At 53.2% G+C, this 24671-nt stretch overlaps 1 protein-coding gene across 1 annotated transcript in view; it reads right to left on the minus strand.

The window, feature by feature from the left end:
- Nucleotides 1–3739: 3739 nt before the first annotated feature.
- The window catches only part of LOC103251428 (breast carcinoma-amplified sequence 3-like), a 24378-nt gene continuing 3446 nt past the window's right edge, over nucleotides 3740–24671 (minus strand). Inside the window, exons 2-3 of the mRNA XM_021708545.1 lie at nucleotides 16361–16426; nucleotides 3740–4578 (exon numbers count right to left, since the gene is read on the minus strand). Coding sequence (XP_021564220.1) covers nucleotides 4430–4578; nucleotides 16361–16426 — 215 coding nt within the window. The 3' untranslated portion in view covers nucleotides 3740–4429. The remainder of the gene's footprint in view (nucleotides 4579–16360; nucleotides 16427–24671) is intronic.

The raw sequence follows: 24671 nt of genomic DNA on the forward strand, positions 1-24671 counted from the left end.
CGGGGGCCCGGGTCGGGCGGGGGTGGGGGCCGCGGCCCCGGTGACCCCAGCCCGCAGCGGTCCGGCCTGTCCCGTCCACTTAAACAAATTGCGGCTGACAGGCGCGCAGTCTCTCTGGAGCCGCCGCCCGCCCGCCGCCTCCCGCCCGTCCCAATTACCCGCGCAGGGTCGGGCCAACTGGCTGGGCTGGGGCGGGGGACGCGGGAGAGCGGGCGGCCCGACTCCCTCCCGGTGGCGGTGTGGCCCGGCCTTACGCCAAGATGGGCGGCGGGCCCCTCACTCCATTTGCGGCTCGGGGACAGCCTCCGCAGCCACGGCCTCGTGGCCCCGTCCCTCGTCGTCCAGGCTGACGCGAGGGCGAGGCCCGGCCCGGCTGCCACGGGCCGGGGCCGCCCAGGCCCTCGAGGGCCGTCGCTCGGCATCCGAGCGCGAGATCGCGCGGCCGAGAGCCGAGGCCCCGTCCCCGCCGGACTTTGGGTGACTTCCCCAGAGTTTGGGGGGATCCCGTAGCCCTGGGAGCAGCGGACTACGCCCTGCTCGGGGGTGCGGTCCGCGGCTGCACGCTTGGAACCCCGGGGTCGGCAGTGTAGGCGCGCCACTGGGAAGCCGTGTGCGTGAGCGTGCAGGGGTGACACCATGGATGGCGGTGTCTGGGATCACGGAAGCGTGAACAGGGCACCCTGCTGAGTGATTTGAGGGAGAGGGCAGAGCACAGGTGAGACCCTCAGGACGGACCCACCTCTGTCACCCACCTGTGACAGAGGGGCGGGGCTTCCACGCGCTCACCAGGCTCTGGATTCGCTTTCAGAAACACATTCGCGGAAAGCGGGGCCGGAATTCCCCGGAGCAGGGTAGGAGCCACAGTCCCGGTTCCAGCTGCACCGCCTCTGCCACCCTACACCATGGCCTAAACGCGCTCCCTCTCAAGCCACCCTTTGGCCTTTGTGACCTACAGCTTCCCCTGTGCCTGCTTGGGCTGTCTCCCTGCCTGTGGGGGCACACCCCCTCTCCCCACCTCTCTCTTTTATAGCCAAGGACCAAGGACCGTGAGGCCCAGAGGTGCAGTAATTTGCCCGAGGCCACACAGCTGCTGGTGGCAGAGCTAGGACCCTGGGACCTTAAAAGGTCCACTCCTGAGAGACCACTGCTGCCAAGCTCCCCACCCTGTTCATGCAACAAGGCGACAGTGCAAGGGACTTAGGGTCACCCAGTCACTGGGCTCTTGGTTGCATACAAGGCATATAGGATGCCCTCTTCCATTGCCTCTAGAGCTTCCAGTACTAGGTCTGCTGGTGTGTGTGTGTGTGTGTGTCGGCCTGCCTTCACAGGTCTGCAGGGACAAGGGAGCAGCTGCAAAGTCCAGTGACTCCTGAAGGAGTAGGCATGTGAGTCAGTGGAATCAGAGACCTGGGTCTTATGGGGGCACAGGACATAGGAGGCCAGCTCAGATCCAGGGTTCTCTAAGGGACCTAGCCAGGGCAGGAAGCAGCAAGGTGCCGACAGAGGTCAGCTGATGAGCCATGTGACTTAGTGACCTCCAGCAAGGCCCTGGCCTTCTCCAGAGTTCAGACTTGTCATCTGCAAAGAATGAGGACTGAACCCTGCTCTTAGGTACCTTCTAGTTTAGAGTCTCTGATTTGTGAAAATAGAAAATTAGCACTGAGAAGCCATACCCAACTCCTGACGGGTGGCTACTAGGCCTGCCAGTGCTTGTTTACAGAGGAGCTGGCCCCGGTGTTTGTGCTTGTGTGCCTGAATTTGCCTTGGGACCGCTGAGCCGTTTCTCCAATCAATGATAGACAACACCCTCACCTCTGGTTACACCCAAGGTCCACCAGTCTCTTTCCAGATCATGAAGATATTTTTCCTCCATCAACTGAGAGAGGGTTCGTAGTAATTTGCCCATTGAACAGGTAGTACAGAGAGAATCAGGGAGGTCACATGGCTTCCTCACGGTCACCTGGGCCGGCCACAATTAGATTCATGTTCTGATGACCTCCTAGATGATGCCATCGTGAAGTCCGCTGAAGCTGAGGGTGTTTCGGAGATTGTCCTGGATGTTATCTGTAGAGGTTAGGAAGCTGCCTGCTCCGGGGCCAGAGGGCAGTGAGGCTCCCCCACCCTGGGGCCCAGCGCTCACTTTCAGCTGATTACAGGCTATGGCAGGGTCCATAACCTCCCCAATTAGCCAGGGGCCAGGCCCAAGGCCTTTCTGATAACCTGAGCTCCAGTGGCAGCCGCCATGGGGCCAGCTTATCTGGCCTCTCTTATCCTTACCCTTCCCCCACATACTCAAAGAGTTGCCCTGACTGTGAGCAGATGAATAACCAGATTGTCCTGCAAGCTCAGCCTGACACCCACCACTTTCCCTGACTGGAGGAGGCCACAGCTGTTTTGCCCTGGCTGGAGGGGAAGGGCGGGCCAGGGAGGACTCCTGACTCTAAGCTGCCAGCCAGTTCCCTGAATGACTGAGAGACCCTGGCAGCAAGGTCTTTACCCCATCCATGTGGGGGGGGGGGGGGGAAGTAAGTTCAGAGGGGCTCATGCTTCTTAGAGCTTCTGAACCCATCACCAGGGAGCCAGGCATGGGCACAGGCAGCCTGGTGGCACTTTCCTCCCTGTCCCTTTTGACTGAAACACTGCTGTAGCTGGGGGATGGGGGTGGGGGTGGTGCCAGGCCTAGCAACCAACTCAGCAAAATGGAGAAAAGTTGCCGTTTCCTCGCAGCCCCCACTGGCATGTTCCCAGCTTGCCTCGTTCCGGCATGTGACTTATGCTGCAGGTGTCTGGGTAGGAGGGACTGACTTAGACCACCCCGCGCAGGACCATCTTCTCAGCCTGCAGAGCCTAGTGTAATTCAGGTGCCCCCATCCCAACGTGCCCAACTGATGTGGTGGAGGGAACTGAAGATTAAGTCTCTTCTCAGGTATCAGGAATGGGGTGGGGTGTGCCTGAAGTGGGCAGGGGCCCCAGGAACTGCCCTACCTCTGCTGGTTGGTGGCGTGGGACGGCCTGCTTGCCTGTAAACTCAACTCGTCCATGGTTGCTCCATTAAACTTCACCCCAAACCACACCTGGCTCAGTGGGTTTCCTTTTATCTCCAAGGCCTCCCTGAGGCTTCTAGGACGTGTGGGACAGGGAAGGGGGGACCAGGACTAGCGTTAGTCTCCTTCCTGCCCAATACACCCCTTTTTTTCTCCCCCTGCTCCTGCCTCCTCGTTGCCATTCACTTTAGGGCCAGAATTGGGGGAGGGGGGCAACATCAGGAATGGTAGGGAAAACCTGTCATTTGGGGTTCCAGCCAGGTTTCACGAGATACCTACCTTCACCTGGCCGCCCTTCCATCTTCTGAGTTTGAAAAGAGAGGCATTCCAGGTGCCCCAAAGATAAGGCCAGAGGCTCTGCCAGGCTCTCCTTCCCACAGCAACCCACCAGCACGTAGCAAGGCCTGACTGGCCTTGACTACCACAACCCGGGAGGGTCTAAGCTTGTGCACCCCAAGAATTCATTGCCTGTGATAACGGGCAAGAAGCTTGGAGAATGGACTTGAGTCAGACCCCACCCAAATCCCAGAGCAAAAATTCTCCTTCCCGTTCCTTCCCTCCACTGACTCCAACCCTCTGTGTCCCCGCCCCCTGCTGCCAGTTGCACCTGGAAGGGGGTGTTGGGAGCCTGGGCACACAGGCCACAGGACTGTGCTCAGTGTTTGTAGAGGACCCTGACCCCGGCAACTCATGGATGGACACCAATTGCAGCGTGATTTATTGGACAAGACGTGCACTTTTCGACAGGGCCTCAGTAACCACAGTTTCCTTCACTGAACAGTACAGGACCAGGGCAAAAGGGCTTAAAGATAAGAAGGACAGATTCTTCCCATGAGCTGATGGGGAGAGAAAGGAGGAAGGGGAGGCGTCGCTTTCCTTCCTCCTTCCCTAATACGCTGGGCTTCAGTTCATCCCATGCTGGAGGGAGCTGACCAAGGGGAGCAAGGGGCAGCGTGTGTCACAGCCACAAGTGAGCTGGAGCTGAGACTGTCCACTCAGGGTCAAGGTGCCCGGCTGGACCATCCACCCTCTCCCCACCCAGGCTCCAAGATCTGGTCACTGTTCCAGGGCCCCCGAGGGGACGGTTAAAAAATACAAAAGCGGATCCAATGCAGGATGTCATGTGCAAACACAGAAGGGGACCAAACTTCCGCAGTCTCTCTTGGCCACAGCCCCACTGATAGGTGCGGCAGAGGCCAGGGTGCGCCGAGGTGCTTGGGAGAAGGGTCTCTTCTCGATCCAGGTAGGATGGGTGGCTGCTGTCACTAAGCTTGGGAAGATGGTTGGTGAAAGAGAAGCCGAGGCTGAAGGGCAGACCAGAGAGGGGCTTCTCCCCTCCTCCATCAGGGGAGTGGGCCGGCCAGTCAGAAGCAGGTTGCTGGTACCTACGGGAAGCCAGTAGGGAAGAGGCTGAGGGGCTGACTCTCATTGGTGGGGAGTGGAGACCGGTAGCCATCGAAGTTTCTTGGGATGCTGCCACTTGTGGAGCCTGAGCTGTTACTCAGAGTCTCGATGCTTCCCTCTCGCTGAAGTTCTGCAAGACAGAGGAGAGGGCCGGCTCTGGTCAGAGTGGGCTCTGGAGGTGGGGGGCACACCTTGGGCCGGGCTGCCTGCCTTGAGGCATCACTTTGGGTCCACTTACATCCTTCTGCTGGGGGATCCCCACCTGCTCCCCGGATGGGCAGGTGGCAGCTGCGTCACAGGGAGGCTCAGTCGGGGGAGGGAGAAGCCCCTTGACCGGCAGACTCCAGTGTTTCACCACAGTCTTTTCCTGGTTGGGGGAAGTCCTGCAGGCCAGGAGTTTGGCCACCCTGACCAGACTGTTTGCAGGGCTTGTGCCTGCACCAGCACACATCCTCACACTCAGCCAGCATGCTCCCGCTTCACAGCCTTCTGTCCCAGATCTACAGGTGAGGTGGGTGGAAGAAGCCAGGATGCGGGAAGGTGCACAGCGTCCCGCCTGACCTGTTGCTTCCTCTCCGGCCCCACCTGTCCCAAGAGCTTCCACCTTGGCTTTGTCACTCACTTGTTACTCATTCTCACTCACACAACCTGCCTGCGGGCCAGGCCCCGGCCCATCTTTGGCACCTCCTGGTAAGTGTTCATCTTCCTGCATGGGAGAATGCTTGGTTTGAGAGGGGCCTGCTGAATGGAGAGAGGGTCCCTGTTGGCTTGCAGTGCCTCCTCTCTCCCTTCTTCTTGGCCCCCAAGTCTCCTGGTGGCCTCTCAGAATGCATATGCTCACTGTCAACCCGAAAGGCAGGCAGGGAGGCAGGGAGGCTCCTACCCTCTCCTCTCCTTCTCTGGTCCCTGCACATCCATGCTGCCCTCTTGGGTATGGTGACTTGACCCATATATAGGCACCTAAATCGCCCTACAATCTCTTGACCCAAGGCAACCATTGAGGGAGGCGGGTTGGGAATACAATTCCCTGCTTCCTCAATGCAGGGAAGAATAAATTCTTCTTGGCTTTCTGAAGGTGACCTGAAAGCTATCCTTCTTCAAAGTGAGCCTGCTGTGACTGAGGGCGTCTGGCCTGTCCAAGTGAGGAGTGTAAGACCTCAAAGCAGTCATCTGAAACAGCAAGGTGTGCTCAAACATTACTCATCTGGTCTGGCGAGACCTTGATCTGCAGCTTGCGCCCGTCCCCAGGCCCCCTGCCTCCACACGCGCGGCACAGCTGGCTTTGGTTAGGGAGTGAAGGGGTCATGGCCTTCACTCCCAGGCTGCCACCACCAGTCATCCAGTAACTAGCCATGGACCCCCACTCCCTACAGGCCACCCCCAAAGCACCGAGGCTGCCCAGAAGCAGCAGCCACAGAATGGAGTGGGGAAAGGAAGGCACTTGGGTCCAGGTATAAGGGCCCCTAAGATGCACCACCCAAGCGTGGGGCCAGGGCTGGACAGTGAGCTATCAGAATCTCTTTGTGGACTGCGGGCAGGAGGGGAGTTGCAGACATAGGCTGGGGACCTGGCTATGTCCCTGATCTCCAAAATCCTGTTGGGCCTCGACCCTGGGAAAGTAGAGAGTTACCTGGATATAGATAGAAAATAAGACAGGTGGCCTCTGGGTGGAATCTTTTCTTCCTGTTCATTCTTTAGTATCACTCTAATTTGGGAGTACAGGCCACTGTGCCACCGGGGGTGAGGGGAGAATGAGACAGCCAAGAGTAGACCCTGCCTGGGGATTCCACACGGACACTTCAGACTCCAAGAGACCTTTCTCCAGTCCCTTTGCTCTCCGCAAGCAAGCCAAGGAGTTTGTGGGAGATCTCTGAGGCCCCATTCCTTCCAGAGGCCCCTGCCCTCATGCACGGCCATCCCGGCACTAGGGGGCGCTAACAGCAGGGCCAGGAGGGCAGCAGAGGAGCATCGGCATAGCAAGAAAAGCAGGGGCTTCCTTAGGAGCTGGACACCAGGCCTAAGGAAGAGAGCCCCAGATGAAGGAGCAGGAAAGGCCACTAGGATGGGGACAGCGCTGAGGGACACCCCAACGACCTCGATGCAAGATGCTGACACATCCACACAGCCAAGGAAGGCGAGGAAACCAGAGCCCGGGACCAAGCGTGGCACCCCCACTGCCTCTTGGCACAGACCCCAGCAGCATCCCCACAGCCTCAGTGACCCCACCACATGAGTCTTCATGGACGCACTCCAGCTCATCACATGACAGTGCAGGGATAGTTGCCCAGGGGCTTACAGGATGAATCTGCTGCTCTTGGGAGCTGCCTTGTTCATATTTCCTCTTCACCAGTTGGGCCTGAGTAAGATGAAGTGCCAGGCCTTCTCCCTCACCCCCACATCCCAGGGTAGCCACAGCTCTGCTGAACATCGCTCTATTGCCAATGCCCTGGTGATGCCTGCACTGCACATGTGGGTTCTTGACCTCCAGACCCCACCCTCTTGTTCACCCCCACACCAAAGCCAGAGTAGTCTGCCAACAGCACAAACCTCATCTTGCTTTCCCTTTGCTTAAAAACCTTCAATAGCTCCTAACGGTCCCCAGGGAGGGTCTAAACTTGTCCTTACTACAAAACAGCCTTCCGTGACCTGCCCCCCGGGCCCAACTCACTCTTGTTCCCATTATTATATTGGGGGAACCAAAGTAAAAAACCCGTGTCACTTTTGGCCCTCTCCAGGCTGCTTTAGGGCCCTGGGCCTGTACACTTGCTCTGACTCAAAAGCCCTTCACAGGCTCCCTGAGCCCCATAACTACTCATCTTCCAAAGCTCAGCACAAACGTCCATTCCTCTGGGAGCCTGGTCTGCCTCTGCAGAGCCAGCCAGGCCCCACTGTGCTCTCTGCAGACTCCTAGCCCAGGCCCTCTCACCCTCAATGTGTGTCTACCCCTCCAGGGGGACAGCCTCTCTGGGGTGGGTTCTGTGCCTTATCTCTGTACCCTAGTGGCAATCACAGGATCTAGAAAATCACTGGTGCTCCAAACACACTTCTAGCATGAATGCATGAATGAGTGATGTGGTAAGGAGCATGGGGCCCGTTCTTCAGCAGGGACAGTGAGAGAACCAGGGCCTGTTGGCCCTGGCCCTGTCTCTGAGTCCTCTTCTCCATGCCTCCTCTCAAACCCCTTTGCCTTTCTTCCATCGTTCAGTAGCGAGAGTGTGGGGAGTGGGGGGTGCACACAGATCCCCCCTTTGAGGCACCCCGGCCGCCCAGCCCTGGGAGCAAGCGGCAATGGAAACGTGTGGCCTTACCTTCCTCCATCCCGAGCGCATGCTTTGTTACTGTTGGGTTGCTCACGGACGCTGGGCTGGGGCTGTTGGCATTGTTTTTTTTTTCCTTTTTTTTTCCCTTGTGAAAAGAAAAGCATTGAGGAATCTTTTTGGAAAAGATATGGACAACGATTGAGTAGTACACTGATCTCTGCAAGCAGGTGGAGCAGTGTCAGAAGGCACAGGGTCACACTGGGAGGAGGGGAGGCTTGCAGTCAAGGAAGGCTGTGACATGCATGTGTACGGGTAGGGGACCAATCAGTCCTGGGGGCCCCAGAGATGGAACTGCTGTGACGGAGCCAAGACCCCCTTCGTGGGGGTGTGGGCAGGAGTCACATACTGAGCATAAGGAGTAGCTTTGGCGGGGGGAGAGCCGGGGACCTGTGGCCATGCAGTGCCAGAAGGGGCCCCATGCAGGTAGTCTGCTGCAAGAGAAGCAGGAGGCCGACTGGACTTTTCAGGAACACCTTTGGGCCTTCTAATTCAGTGGCCTAGCTTCTGGCTGCCGCCCTCCTCAGCCCCCACGACCCCAGGTCTGGGCAGCTCTCTTGCAGTTGAGGAGGAAGCCTGGGGAAAGTCCGCCAGAAACCTGTAGGGCCCAGAAGACAGTGCCTGGGGCTCTGAGGCAGGCAGGAGGGAAGCATCCCAGGAATCTCCCCCCCTTGGAGGTATGGAGAGTCTGATCAGTGGGAAAAAGTTCTAAAGAGCTTGTTCTCCAGGCCCCAAAGGGTCGGGGATGACAAGTGGGCTCCCAGGTAAGTGATCTATGTGACTTCACATTTTCCAGGGACTTAGTGCTGTATCTCCATCTGGCAGATGGCAAAGCCAAGGAAGAATAAGGAGGCACCAGTCCTGGGCTGTGTACCACCTGACAGAACTGGTGCTGGTGCGGGCCGCAGGATGTTGACAACTCCAGGCACACTATGACTGGCCCCAATGCCCACCACTGCCGTGTCCACCCTTCCCTGTTGGCTCTTGTTGGAAAATGGGCCTGTTACTCACAGCTGCCCCTCCATGCCATGGGCTAGGAGAGCCGGGTCATAGGGGTACAGGGATGGTGAATGAGCAATGGCTCAAAGGGGGTGCCTCAGCTCTCATGCAGTACATAAGGCACGAGTGAGTGTGATCTCATGTTGCCACCACTCCATATGAAGGTTGGAGGCATTCAAAGGTGCCAGAGGGGCAGCGAGAGGTGGCTGACCCTGTTAAAGAGAGCCTAGCTACCTGGGAGTGTGTGCTCAAAGAGACATGGGAGGGGTCGTTCCCAGTCTGCATGAGGAGGCAAGGGCATGGCTGCCCACAAGGTGGCCCTACTCCTGAGCTGGGCCATGCAGAACAAGCCCCGGCCCCTCAGCCCACAATGGGAGCTCTGGGTGGGAGATGGTGAGCAGAGTATTCCCTGGGGCAGGGGTGGCACACTGAGCCCCAGAAATGAAGTCCTACTTCGGGCTTGGCGTTCTCCAGCTCTCTTCCAGGCCGTGGGTACATCTGGCCAATCAGAAACCCTGAGAGAAGCTCCTCTGGCTTCCGGCAGGTGGGGCATCAGGGGAGTCCACGTCCCAGGGACTCAGAGGGGAGCCAGTTTCTGGACCTGAGAGCGATGAGTGAGGGCAGCGCTGTGCGCGTGCGGGTGTGTGCGTGCACGCTTGGGAAGAGGGCTCCCGGGTCCCCGGGTCCAGCCTCCGGCAGCCCTGGCACTTCCGCTACCACAAGAGGAGGAGCGTCTAGGCCTATATCCACGAGCATCAAGATGCTCACTACAGGGATTCGCTGGCGCTGTTATGGGCCCAGCTACCCACCCAAACCGCCTAGTGGGAGTTGGATTACACCTCAGAGTGAGCCTGACCCTGCACCTCTGCCTACTCCCAGCAGTGAGAAGGGAGAATGCTCCCCTGGGGGCCATCCTACCCCCTCCCCCATCCCCAGAGAACTGAGAAAGTGGAGGAGCTGCATCTGCCCAGGTTGGTGGTAGCAGTTTAGGGAAGTGGTTAAGAGCACAGGCTCTGGGCACCTGCGACCCGGGAGACTTTGGGCAAGTTCAGATCTCCAAGCCTCAGGTTCCTGAACGTGAGGATAACAATGTGTTTCACAGCTTGGTTGTAAAAATGAAATTAAATAATGCATGTAGAGTGCATCACAAAGTGTGTATGCTTCCAGTCAACAAATGTGAGTTACTATTACTGTTGCATTTGGATTAGGCCTTGTGACGATCCATAGGACTTCAGGGTCCCTCTCTAGCCTTCTCCCCAGCAGGTGTGTTTGCTGCCCAGGCCCTCACCAGTGGCCTCCACTGGAGCTTGGGAAGTTCTTTCTTTTTAATCAAGAAATGGCTCAGGGAAGAAGATGGCAGATATGTGTTTACAGCTTTTCATTTCCCTCCTTGCCTCTTCCAAGATGGAAAATAAATTTCCAAGCCTGATGACATGCATTGATTTTTTTCCCTCCTACATATACCTCCCAGTTCTCCCACATTAGCAGGGGCTGTGGTTAAGGCCCGTGCCTGGGCTGGGCTCGGTGGGAGCCCAGGGGAGCGGATGGCTGCACAGCACAGCCGAACTGCCCCATCTCGCCCAGTGCCTGGCTCCAAGGAGGTTTGCAACCAACAGAACAGTTCAGACCCCTTGTGCTTGAGGGTTCTTGGGTGGGGAGTGGCACGTGTGTGTGGTCCTCTCGTTAAGAGGTCAGGAATTTTCAGCATCTTCCCTTGACAGGATACATGAGGAGGAGTACAGGGACCACAGTACTGCTACCAGTTCAACCAGTGGGTCCCAGTGGGGTCCGCTCCCAGCTATCAGCTTTGTCAACAGGAGGCCTGCAAACAGGGCCTGGACCAGCTATGCAAAACGGGGCTTGCAGAGAGAGGCGGAGTGGTGGGAAGGCTTGAATGAATCTCATGGGGACTGAGCAGGGTTGGCAGCTTCTTGGTGCTGGCACCTGGAGAGATGGCCCAGATGCCAGCTAGGAGGTGGCCCTGGCAGACAGGGCTGGGGCTGCTTGTCTGACACCAGTCCTGGGCCTGGAAACAACTGCTCTCTCTTCCAGAGTGTGGCTGAGGAGGCGGGGCCTGCTCAGTGAGACATAGATGGAGTTGGCTGAGATTGCCTCTGAAACCCTGACAGCCCTGTCAGAGACCACACTCTGGGCTGGAGCCAGCCTCAGCCCCCAGGGCACTTTTTAGGAGGTGAAAAGTGCAGCAGTTAAAGGCAGCCTTGCTTCCCACCACACTCTCAGCATACCCACCTCCCAGGCTGCCGGGCCTCACTGCCCTGCCCCCTCCAGGCTTCACCCTGAAGTGTGGGGCTCCTCTCCCCCTCAGGCACCTCCCTCAGGCTTCAGGGCTTGCAGAGATACCAATAGACCAGGGGTCCTCTGCCCACCAGCAGTGACATCCTGGGAGGATAGGGGCTGGCGGGACAGGGAAGGGAGTCTCCTCCTCCAGCAGGGGTTTCTGTTCCCTTCCCAGGCATGCCGGGGGAAGGAAGGACGGTAGCTTCTAGAAGCCGAAGGGCTGAGGATGAAAGGCTCCTTCATGTTCCTGGCTTGGGCTGCTGGAATCAGGGAGCAGATGAGAAGCAGGGCTACTCTGGTCTGCTGTTATCTCCAGGACTTAACACCTAAGTCTGAGCACAGATCCCTGGCAGAGTGGGCCACAGGCTCTGGTACCTCCCCCTCATCCCTGCCACACATAACCTGGGCTTCTGAGAGCTATTGTCATCAACCTGGGGACTGGCATGGCCTCCTTCCTGGCTGGAGTCTCTTTCAACTCACGGGGCTCCCAGGAATACACTTTCTTTCCTCCTCGCCCAGCTTTTGTTCCTGACTCGTGCTGATACTAAGACCCAGAACGCTGTTGCAGAATGAGGCCAAGACCACATGGCTCATCCTGCCACCCCAACGCCCCCACCCTCTCAGCTCCACACACTGAAGGTACATCTCTGGGGCCATGCACAGGTGCCCCAGAAGGGTTTGTGGGAAGACCCGAGGCTAAGGAGACGTCAAGATGCTCCCGGGGCATCCACTGTCCCTAGAAGGTAAAAGTCATGACTAACACCTGGAAAGAGTGACAGCTAAAGGAGACTGTGAGACAGGCAAGCAGAAGGCCCTCTTTGTGCCTTTTCTTACACCCAAAAAACTGGGGAAGGCATGGCACCTGTCCTCCCCAGCTCCCTTTCTTTCCAGTAGCTAAAGAGGAAAAGGTTCTCAGGCCTCTGGAAGCCCTGTTTATAACAGCAGGCCAGTGTAGCATGGACACCAGGAGGTGTGGCTTAGAAATAGGCTGGATCCCTGAATCCCTGATGGGTATGGCAGGGACAAGGGCATGCTAACAGGAGATGTGTGTGTTGGAATGCTGGTGAATAAAAATGAGAAAGGGGGCTGGGCTTGGTGGCTCAGCCTTAATCCCAGCACTTTGAGAGGCCGAGGAGAGTGGATTGCCTGATCCCATGGGTTCAAGACCAGACCAGGCAACTTGGCGAGACCCCGCCTCTACAATAAATTAGCTAGGCATGGTAGTGTGTGCATGTAGTTCTGGCTACCTGGAAGGCTGAGGTGGAAGGATAGCTGCAGACCAGCAGGTCGACGCTCGATGCTGTGGTGGCCATGAGTGTGCCTCTGTACTCCAGCCTGGGGAACAGAGTGAAACTCCAAACCACCCCCCCAAAAAAAGTAGGAAAAGGAGAAGCAGAAAGGCCTGAGGAGTGAGGAACACTCAGGAGGGAGGGCCCCTCTTGGTGTCCTGCCCCATGTTCACCATCCATGCCTGTCCCTTATGGCACTTGCCCCCTCTCCAATAAAGCCCACTGTGGGGCCAGGGAGGCTTGAGAGGGTGGTACTGGAATTGCAGGGGGAGTTCCCAGTCCCACCCAAGTTCTCCTTCACAGCCTTTGAACTGCGGAAGAACAATGGCGGTGGGTAGGGTCTGAGCCAGAGGGTACACTGGCCTGGTTGGGGGCTGGGGCCAATTCCCTCCAGAAAAGCCACACATTTCACTCCCAGGAAACCCACATTACCCAGGCCTCCTCACGTCTTCAAAGGAGAAGGTGGAAGGATCACCCACCCAGACCACCTCAACTGGAACCTCATATCCAGCGACCCTCTCAGTGCCCACTACATTTGTGTAACTTTAAATCCTGACCAAGGCGGAGTACTTCCTGTCACCACATACTATACATGGGGGCAGAAAAGGCTGAGCTGACCCAGCTCATCTGACCCTAGTTCTAATGTTTACCACCAGCCAGCTGCAAGGGAAGCCCTAACCTGCAGTTTTACATGACCATGGAAGGAGGCCGAGACTCTGCTGTGGCCTCAGTTCTGTCACAGACCCGTCAGTCACTTCACCTCTCATCTACCTCAGGAGAGGAGGGTCTGCTTTAGCAACCTCACTGGGTGTGTCAGTTCTTATGAGACAAGCACACTAAGGGGTTTTAAGAAGAGGAAGCCACATCGGACACAAGGGCAAGACCTCTGGTTAGAAAACAAGCATTGCAGCCTCCGGTGTCTTTAGCAGATGGAAGGCTCTGGAGAAGCACTCCTCATCTAGGAGCGGGGCTGAAACGCCCTTGATAGCTCTAGGTCCTCAACACCACCCCTGGGGGCAGAGCCTTGGAAGATGCCATTTGAGACTGACTCAGAGCTGAGCAGCACGGCAGATGTGCCTTTGGTGATGGAGAATGGCCAGGTGCTGCCATACACCTTCTTTGTGTGTGGGTGCCAATGAGTGGGCCCCGTCAAGGAGTCGTCTCAGCACCAGCAAGCGAGTCTGACTTTGCACAGCCATGAAAAGGAGACAGGACTTGGAGTCTCTCTTGGCACCAGGTGCCTGGCAGCTGGCCTTGACCCGCCTGTCTCCTGAAGTCCAGTCATGAAGCTGGGAAGACCCCACCCCACTCCCAGGCAGGGATCTTCCCAAGCCAACCTCCAGCCTTAGTGATAGCATGGGGCCTGCAGACCACAGGAGAGCCGCTGTTCTTTGAACGCTGCTAGCCTGTGGGCCAGCGCCACATCTGGTTCTCATTCAAATGTCCAAATGTAATTAAATTCTCTACGACGCAGCGGAAGAGTTTGGTAAGATGTGGCTTTCCCCCTTTTCCATCAAGGTTAAGAAATCACAGTCTCTCATTCCACCGGCAGACTCGCTCTCCTCCCTGCCACTGGTCTGTCCTGTTCTGCAAAGGCCTGTGCTCTTATCTGTTTTCTAGAGCTTATGGGGCTGGGGCTAGCTGGGATACACAAAGCCCTCCCCCAACTGTTCCATTTACCCACCTGAGAGGATTAACAGCTGAGACCAAAGCTGCAGGGTTGCAGCTGAGCAAGTCAGTGCACTGGGGGTTGGGTGGGGGAGGTTAGTGCCCCCACTCTTGCTGAAAGCATCTCCCCTGACTCTGAGGAGACAGTCACTGTGTCCAGGCTCACTTCAGTGGTACACCAGTGTCCTTCCATTGCTAGGATATAGGGGTGTCTTACAATACCCTGCCGAGGGAATCCCTTCTTCAAGGCTCCTTACAATAGGAAGTGCTCCTTAGAGTCATGGCCCTGGGGTCTTTGGGTCAAGGAACCCCCTGTGCCTGAGGCATGGCCCTACAGCCCAGGGTAGGGGGAGGCAACTGCCCTGTACCTCTTACCTCTCAACTTGGGGCCTTGGGACTACAGCAAGGTGGTGCCCCTCTCTCTGAGTCCCCTCACTTACCATACAGGAAGGAGAGGCATGAGAAATGTTGGCGGAATCAGTCTAATGACAGGGCCAAGAGTGGCACCTGAGGCCTCTCAAGGAGTCCCTGTGACCCCTTTGTCTCACAGGATTGCTTGTCACTTCTGGCCTGTAAAGGGCTCTGGACAGGGTAAGGGACAGCAGGGTCCGAGGTGCAATCTTCTGAGAGGGAGCATGTCCTGCTCAGTTGAAGGAAACCCATTAACCCCAGGCTTCAGTGCCTATCCTCCTCAGCCTCCAGCTCAGGACTCCCCTAATTCCAAGCAGAACGTTCCCTAAATGGGCTGCCTTTCCCAGCTTCCTTTTCCACCTGAGTATCTTCAGCTTATGGTTTCTTTTTACTCAGGGATTTATGACTTTCATGGTAATGGGTTCCATTCTACTTCCTCTATGCCTATTTTTCTAATCATCGTGGTACAGTTTTTATGAGAGTTTCTTAATAAGTGGAAGTATTTTTCCTTTTGAAACAAACTGTCCTGCAAGTTATTGACTTGTGGGTGTGGACACTACCCAGAGACAAATGGGGGTTGGGGAGGGAAAGACCAGGTGGGAGTAGGAGAGAATCTTCTAGATTAAACAGCACAGTGCTGAGGTCCCTTTAAGACTCTTGGCCAGCTCCTACGGTAGAGTCCCACATGCTGCTCACAAACATCCCCACCAGAGAATCAGAACCATGTACAGGCGCACACGGTGGCATCTGTATGCCAAAGAATGCTCGCCCCGGGACAGGCACACGCACGCAAGTTGGTGTGGACCAACCAATCCCAGTATCACTGACCTGGCTCTGAAAAGGAATAGCTTTTTGTCTTTGTTCCCAAATGGCAAACCTGAGTTCAGTAATAGACTTCTTGGTGACATTTAGTGTCAGTCCATGTGTCTGGGAGCCTTTACATCAGTGAATAAGCTTTTAAGGAAACGAGACCAGTTCTTGGCCAAGCCTAGAAAAAGGAATGGAGTTGGGGCTGCCCCCATTTAGGGTCCCAGCCCATGCTCTCAAGCCCACACTGTGACTGGAGAGAAGCACAGTTGTAATTAGTTGCTGTGGTGCCGCCGCCTGTCCAGATGGAAAAGGCTGGGCTGATGCCGGGTTTGTCTTTGTGCTGCGTTCTCAGACTGGCTGCTGGTGCCGGGGCTCTATTCATTATTCAATTCAGCCAGCTCAGACGAGCCTTTCCATTTGCTCCTCCAGGAGGAATAACAAATCTAGAAATGCAATTCCACTTTGGTGTATTAAGATATTGATTTGCCTGTCGGGTGGAAGTGCATTTGTTCTCTCAGCCTTCCCATGGGTAGGAAGGGGTTAACCAAATGTTTATCACAAGGCTGGCTTCAGAGTTGAAAGTAATGTGATCAGTAATGAATTTTGTGTTACATTAGGTTGTATAAATGGACAGACAAGCGCAGACAACAAGTGGCCAGGAGTCGGGGCTAATCTAATGATGTAAAAATAGAGACAGCACCAATTATACTAGGGGCCAGCTCCAGGCTCCTGCAGGGACTGCAAATGAATAGGTACAAATCAAATTACTCACTAATAGACGCACTACAAGAGGGGCAGTCAATGGTAAATGCATTAGAGCCTAGTGACCTCTCTGCTCTGCACAGCAGAGTCCGAAAATTTGACTTCCATCTTCAGAGTGGGGGGCAGGGAGTAGCGATGTCAAAGAAACTCTTGTTGGGTGAAGGATGGCAACCATTCCCCATCCCAAACCAGTCCCTTGCCAGAAAGGACCTGCTGTCTGAGCTGACCTCTTGCCTTCACTCCAGGGCCTCCTGAGCCTGGGCACAAGTGGGAAGGAAGGCACTCTCTCAAGGGACAAAAAGACCAGTGGGACAAACCCTTGCATGTAGGCAAAGACAGGAAGTTACGTGTTACATACCAAAGCACTTCACAGCCATGTGTCTCTCAGGGGTGAAGTTTTTTACTGCTACATCAAGGGCTGTGTCTGTATTGAAAATAAAATATTCCTTTAAAGAGCATGACAAGATGGACCTTTAAGAAAGCAGCAAGAGCTGAGATCAAGGTGAAGAGAGATCAGAATCTGGTTTGACCACTGGCAGCTTTGCAGGGGGTGTTCCCGGCCTGTTCCTGGCACAGCCCAACTAGGGTTCCACAGATTTCTCACTAGCTGACACAGGTATCATCCGTTCCTCTATTGCTCCTCCCGTGGCCAGCCGACTGACTTCCTATAGTCATGCCTACTGCACAGGGCTGGGGGCAGGGAAGGATGTGAGGATAAAGCCCCTCAGGGTTTCTTCCTCCTCTGGGGTTCTGCGGATTTGGAAAGTAGCCTGAAAGTTCAAAGCCGCTTGGCAGTGTGGCAGGGCTGCTTAGGGGAGGATCACGGAGACTAGCTCAAAGGCACTCACTACATACTCATGCTCAGCTCTCAGTGGCTTCAGCACGAACAAAGTCTGAAACCAAAGAAATCCCAGTCCTCCCAAAGGCCCAGCCCAGGCTTGGATGGAGGTGAGGCCCTGGTAGGCTTAGCCCCCAGTCCCTCAACCCACCCTCAGGCCAGCACCAAACAGTCACACACATCAAAGTGGAGATGGCACGCTGGTTCTAGCCAACTGGAGCTTGGAGACGATGGGAAAATTCCAGTGAAATGCACACGGAAGGCACAGAATGGAAAAGTCATCCTGAGCAAATGAAGGCACTGGACAGCGATTCTCCCCGAACTCAATGAGGCACACAGAGGGGTGAAACTGCAGGCGACCACATTGCACTAAATAAAACATACGAGGGGGAGGCAGGGGGCTGTGAAGATTGGTGCTGGGGGCTTCTGCCAGCAGCATAAAGAATGTCTTATGCAGTGGGCCTACAGGTCCCTGGGGGCAGGGGAGGAGTGGAAAGAGGAGTAGGTAGGAAGAAAGAACGCAAAGCCAGAGTCTGGAGAGCCGTGTCTAGTGTGGGGACTCCACATGCCTCCTCCTGTTGCACTCGCTCCCATTGGCCAGGCTTGGCCTTAGTACAGCACGCCTATTGCGTCTCAGAGTCGAGTCTCTGCATTCTACAGGGTCGGAGGGTCATGGCCAACTTTCATTCCTGTGGGCATGTGTGTCTTCTTTTCTTGCCAGTCGCCACAACTAGGGGGTGGGCTGCATACCTCAGGCCATCTTCTGTGAAGGCAGATGGCAGAAGTGGGGGCAGGAGGAAAGGTGGGTATCTAGCCATCCATGACCACGTTCAACTTTGTTCAGATCTCACACCTCACAGAAAAGGTCAATGGTCAAAGGTGAATACTCCACAGAGGAGGAGGAACAGAGAGAAATCCTCCCTTCAGTTAAACATTGACCTATGTTCATGCCTCCAGAGGAAGGCCTTTGTTCTGGGGGTCCAGCAGCCTCCCCCTACCCCTCTGTCCAAGTCTGTATTTTTCCATAGTAATTCTTGCCTCTGTGTTGTGGTAGCACCCAGAAAGGGGATGCTGAAGGGTTGCCAGTGAGGTCACACTGGCACTTCCTCCTTATTGATAGGAATCAGTGTGCCTTGATGGAAGGGTTGAAAGTAAACTGTAGGCAACTAAGAAGTATGCAGGGGAGCTCCTCAGCCCTAGATTCCCATGACAGCTCTGCCACTGGCTGGGGCTTCCAGTAACCTTAGGGAAGAAGGGGGTGGGGGGAGAGAGAGGACAAAAATCTACCTAGAATTAGATTTGAGACCTGGCCAGAAAGTAACAATAAGTATTCCCATTGCTTGGGCTGATTCTTATTTACCTCTCAGAGGCACAAAAACCCATTCAGTCATTCAACAAACATTAACCGAGGCTCAGCTTGGCTCTCATCACAGTGTTAGATGCTGGGCAGGAAGAAAGCTGGTGGTCAGAGGCAATAAAGAGGAATCCGACTCGATCCAAGGAACTGGAATTGGGTCAAGACATACCCAGGGCCACATGGGTGAGGGCCCTCCCTGAAGGAATCACCAGGGCTGGCCCTTCCCCAGTGACATACAGAAGGGAATTGATCATTGCTAGTTAGTGGAAAAGGCAACATACACTACTTGCCCAGGGGCCAGGTGTCCAGTGAATAAGTGGTGTAGAAACTCAGAGAGAGAGAGAGAGAGAGAGAGAGAGAGAGAGAGAGAGAGAGAGAGAGAGAGAAAGGGAGGGAGTGAGGGAGGGAGAGAGAGAATGCTGCATGGACAGGGAAAGTATTACACAGGAGGTGAGGAGGTGAGCTTGGTCTAAAATAACGACTGGGCAGAGAGGTAGAGCAGTGGTCACTTTATGGCTGACCGACACATGGCAGAGCCAGGTAAATGACATGTGCTGGGGATGCTGGGATCATATGTTTGCATGCAGGTGGGGAAGGTGAAATAAGAAGGGTTACTGTGGAAGGGGAATGGGAGGTCAATAGGAGAGGAAGGTGGGGAAGGCCTGTAGGAGAGTAGAAATACCATGACAAGGAGCCTGTGTGTGGTGTATAGGTCCTTTCTGAGCAGGGAAGTGAGACTACAGTCAAAGCAGGCCCTGAAAGTCAGAATCCCCTCCCTCTGCTGGGGATCTCCTCTGATTCTGAATAAAGGGTGAGAATAACTGATATTACTCCTACCCTTCTGACCAGGTGAGACTGGTAGGATCTTAAGAACTGGACACTTCCCAGATATTGTTATTTCAATCCCATATCTTCCAGTTATGATCTTGCTTTAAGTCTTTCGTTTTCGCCTTTGTAAACCAGAGTGAGAATGTGTATCTGGCAGTGTTGTGACAATTAAGGACATTTATGTGTGAGCAGACTCTGAAGCCTACAAGTCCCTCAGGAGGTGTGCCTACTGTTATCGTTGGGAGGCATAAGTGAGGTGATACACAGGAGTCGGTACAGCAGTGCAGTGGCAAGGACATCACGGTATAGAAGGTAAACATTTACACTTCACCTATTGGGTTCCCTCTCCCACTGTGTTAGAGAGGAAGAAATTGAACCTGGAGAGGGAAAGGCACTTGCCCAGGGTACAGGCTTCCTCCATTTCTTGATGAGGACTTCCCGATCCCACCAAAAAGGAAAAACAAACAGTCTTCTCAATGCAGTAGCTTGCTGCTGGGAACTGAAAGGCCTCTCAGATTTGGCCTTTCCTACCAGTGGAAAATAGCTAGGAATAGGCAATCTGACACTGAGCAGAGACACAAATAGCAACACCAACAATGCTGCCCCTGCTGCGGCCACCGGCTATCCTAGTCTCGCCAGCAGCAGCTGCTCCTTCCTGCTCTGAGCAGAGACCTGCCGGTGGGACTGGGCTCTGTATCTGGGTGTCTCTGTGCCTTTGGGGACTTACTCTCTTCTCCCACCCTCAGCACCCATTACTGGGGAGTTTGTAGTTTTGTCTTTGCCTCCTGGAAAGACCAGCCCTATGGGCAGAGGAGCAATCCTGGCTTCTGCTTGCTCCAGCTCAGTTGTGGGGAGTACTGGTGGGAAGTGGGGGATAGGAGCCAGGGGGGAACAGACCCCCATTTAGCACTGCGGCCTCCTCTAGGGCTTTACTCTCTGAGGGTAGGAACCAGGTCTCACTTATTTCCCCCCAGCTTGTTGTGGAAGAAACTGGCAGATGCCTACAGAGAGCCTGCCTGCCGGCTGCAACCACAGTAAGAGAATGCTGGGCCACTGAGGTCACTGAGAGAAGACACTGGAAGCATTTCTGTAAGTGCTGTAGAAGGAAGAAAATTAGGTAAAGCAGAGGCCTAGATGCTGGCTAGGTTGCTTGGATGACTGTCTGCCCAGGAGCCTGGTTCTGCAGCGAGAAGGGCAATGTTAGGACTAGTAGGCCAGCAGAGATATTAACCAGAGGAGTGTAGAGTCTTTGGCAAGACAGCCAGACCAGGCCAGAAGCTATGCCTTGCAGAAGTGAGAAAGTCCAATTAGATAAATCACCCTTGCCTGTCTTGAGAAGGGGGAATGGGATCCAGGAAGTTGGAGGGGTAGCAAAAAGATCAAGACTGAGTCTGCCATACTGGGCATCCCAGAGAGGAGAGAGATTCTTACTCTCAGGAGGCCAAAAGACTGTAACTCTTCCCATTTGAGTCATGGAGAGGCTGTAAGAAGAGGAGAGAAGATTCCATGGAAAGATCAAAGCAGCTTGGTGGTTGTGCATGGCAGGGAATGTGACCTGTGGGGCTATGAGTCACACTGGTCCTGTGAACGCGGCATATTCATCCTATAAGACCTCTGGGTTTTCCTTCTCTGCCATCCTTAAAAGGCCCTGTCTTGGCCCCTAGTCCCTTCTCCCTCAGCTCACAGCCATCTCTGCTTCCATGTCTTCAATTACTATCCATAAACTGATGATTTCCAAGTTTGCTTTCTCCCTGAGGGATAGGAACAGGGTGGCTAACTCGGGACCCATAGGGGAGGCTCACCTTTCACTTAGGATCGGAAAATCTCAGGGCTGGGAAAGGGACTTGACAGGCCCACACAGCACATGGAAGCGTCACTTCTCCAGCTTTCCTAGGGCAAGACTACGGTTCCTATTTCCACAGCCTTGTGAGGAATCAGGTCACCAGGCTGCATCTATCAGCTCCTGGGGCTGGACTGGGTAAAATTCTCCTCCCTAAATTATAGATGTTTTTAATCTGGGGGATGCAGAAAATTCTAACTGCCATATCTTCTGATATGTCTGCAAAGTCCAGTGTGCTTAATTAGCTTTTATAGTGAACACTGATAAATCAATTACTGGAATATGGGATTGACCAGAGAGTAGGGATGTCTAAAAGATTAAAGAATTAATTCACTGCACTGGTTGCTGCAATTATTGCCACCTGATCCTGTGATGGGAGGTGGCTAAATGCAGCTTTGGGATGAAGAAGTTCCCAGCTCTCAGTACTGGGACAAGCAGGAGTTCCAAGGCCCATTGAAGAGCTAATTCTAAAGCCAAGAGAGGGGCTCCAACACACTGAGCTACTTGGCTTAGGGTGCATATCTGATTAACTCCAGTAACAATAGCTCACATTTACTGAGAGCTTAATTTCTACAGTCCTGAAATGAAAGATGTTATTAACACACACATACACACACATACACACACACACACACACTGCTTTTTGGTCATCTTTGGCAAAACACTGGCAATCAGCAGGTATTTGTTAATTAACTTACTGAAACCTTCTTATGACCATTTAAAAATGGTGTCTAACGTTCAAAATGTTTTTCAGGTTAAGAAGGAAAAAAATAAAGGCTCAGCCCTTTCAATAAGTAAAAGTAGTTTCTGACAAACCTTTGGAAGAGCTTTAGCTGAAAATAATCTTAAAGCCTTTTCTGCTGAATAATTAATAAACAAACAGGAAAACAGAGGATTTAGCAGAATAAGCTAGCGCATTGATTTTCAAACTGTAGATCACAATTCACCAATGTATTATGAAATCAGTGTAATGGGTCACAACTGCATTTTTTAAAAACAAATAAAATAGAAGAAAAAAGAAATAAAATAGAAGTACTAGAATGCACTTCCTATAATATTTTTGTGAAGGGTTATATGTTTGGGTGAACTAGATCAGAAAGTAAAATGTGTATATGACAGAGGGTAAGAGACAAAGAGTGAGCCCACAGTGAGCTCCTCAGGAGTAGATGCTTCTGGCGGAGAACAGACTATCAAAGGGATGGAGAAAGATGAAGCCTCTTTCCTGCTTTTAATATTGTGATTGTAAAGGAGCATCAAACAGGGAGCCCATGACTGCAGGAAGCGACAGTCATGGGGATGAGTGTCCACTGAGAGCTGACTTAGTGGGCACAAGGGTCAATAGCAGCACAAGGGGGCTTCTACAACAGAGATGTGTCAAGAATCCTTTAAACAGGGATCAGGATCTCTGTAAAAGGCCTAGGTTTTTGATACCAGATGTGGGAGAATACTAAAAAGAAAGAAAAGGTTTAGCTAAATAGTGACTGAAAGAGTTAAAAGTCTAAAGAGAAAATTGTACTTAATATGTACACAGGTGTTTATTTAAAAAGGTTTTTTTTTGTATTAAGTTATATCTTTACCTAGACACAAAACAGTTGGAATAAGTCAATGTTTTGTTTATTTTAAAAATTCTATTTTTCTAGAAAAGGCAATATTGAAAGGAATGTCTGCTAAGCAGGAATTAGTCAAGTTATTTTGAGGGGGGGTAACAGAGAGAGGAGGGGGCTTTGGGAGCCCCTCCAGCATTCCAGGCAAAAGGAAAAGTATGCACAGAGGCCTGGCGGGCAAGAGCGCATGTGTGCTTAGGGACTTTCTGGGGAGTTCGGCTTGGCTAGAGCTCACCCGGAGCAGCAAGAGATGAGCCTGGAGACAGGGCAGTGGCTGGTCATGAAGGGCTTCGTACACACAGAGGTGGTGTAAGCCCAGGAGAAGGAAAGGACTGAGGGCAGAGATTTCTGTTTTTGGACAAGTGGAGGTGTTAGTAGGTAACTGGATAGATGGTTCTAGAGATCAGGAGAGAAAGCAAACTTGGAAATCATCAGTTTATGGATAGTAATTGAAGACATGGAAGCAGAGATGGCTGTGAGCTGAGGGAGAAGGGACTAGGGGCCAAGACAGGGCCTTTTAAGGATGGCAGAGAAGGAAAACCCAGAAACAGGACTGTGAAGTAGCCAGAGGCAGGAAAAAAAACAAAACAAAACCAGGAGAGTGTGGTGGACAGGAGCCACAGGGAGAGTGGCTAACAGGGCCATTGCTGAGGCAAACCAAATGTTCAGTGACGACTTGGGAGAACAGGAGTGGCTGGGTAGGCTGGGCCAAGGGCTGTTCCTCTTCCGCAGCAAGAGGAAAGCAGATACAGGGATGTTTAGTATCAGGCAGCAGGGAGGTGGGAGGTTTCTTGAATGCTGACCTTGAATTTTCTTTCTGAGGGTGACAGACAAGATGGTGGGGTATGGATTTGAGGAGAATGGGCAAGTCTGAAATAGTTATCCAGGAAGAAGGAAAGGTAATGATTTCAAGAGGATGAACTGAGCACATGCATCACACTAAATAAACAGCAATAATGGGGGCAAATATTAAAAATAAAATACAAACTCTGAATGGACCAGAGATCTGGGGACTCTCTAAGACAGTAAGAATAGACCAGAAGCCACCGCAGTCAAGAGGGGCTGCAGGAGAACTGCTGACAGCCATGCTGAGTGTAGACTTCATCCAGTTACTGCATCTCTACTGTCCGTAGACACTGTTCTGGGAACTGGCTTCTGCATCAAAAGATGAGTGCAAATGGAATGGAGCAGGGGACACTAGGGGATTCCAGGGCAGGGTACAGTGAGAACAGAGACCATACATTTGTAGAGGCACAATCTGTGATTTTTCTTTAGCAGCCCAGGTATGTTAGCAGAGGTGGACTGAACTTGAACTGCAGTTTGCTGAGTGGGACGATGGAAGGGTGACAGGGGCTGGGGCTTAAGGATATAAGCACGAACTCATTTCAGTCAGTTATTTGAGAATAGGGCTTGCAAACCATATATGTGATCTCATTAGACTACTGGTCAGCAGCCATCACAGAGGACAGAACTAGCACCATGATTTAAAATAGACCCTCTCAAACTTTAATATGTACAGGGATCCTGCTAAAATGTAGACTCTGACTGAGCAGAGCTGGGTAGGGCTTGAGACTTTGCATTTCTAATCAGCCCCAAGGTAATGATGATGCCACTGGCCTGAATACCACTCTTTTGGACAAACTGATTTATTTTTAAATGAACAAAAATTGTATATATTTATCATGTATATGATCGTTGAACTATGTGTGTACATTGTGGAATGGCTGGATCAAGTTAATTAACATGCATTACCTCACATACTTACCATGTTTTGAGTTGAGAAAACAAAATCTACTCTTAGTGATTTTCAAGAATATATTGTTATTAACTATAGTCTCTATGCTATACAACAGATCTCTTGAGCTTATTGAACTTATTCCTCCTACGTAACTGAAATTTTGTATGCTTTGACCAGTGGGATTGGGAACCCCAACCCCCATACCACTCTTTGAATAAGGTTTTAAAAGATTTTGCTTTACTTGGGGGGGGGGGAAATTTTCCCCATGGTACAGCTCGTCAGGTGCTGGAGCTAGTGAACTGCTGCATCTTCAGATGTCTGCTAGCCAACTGACACCATGGTGATAGTTGAAATTGGCCACAATTTCAACCTATCACAATAGGAGGTTTTTTTTTTTTTTGGAATTAGAATCTCACTCTGTCGCCCAGACTGGAGTGCAGTGGCCGCTCCCAGCCACCGCAGCC

The sequence above is a fragment of the Carlito syrichta genome, unplaced genomic scaffold (assembly GCF_000164805.1).
Source record: "Carlito syrichta isolate Samal-C Ts95f unplaced genomic scaffold, Tarsius_syrichta-2.0.1 Scaffold142890, whole genome shotgun sequence".
Taxonomy (NCBI): Eukaryota; Metazoa; Chordata; class Mammalia; order Primates; family Tarsiidae; genus Carlito; species Carlito syrichta.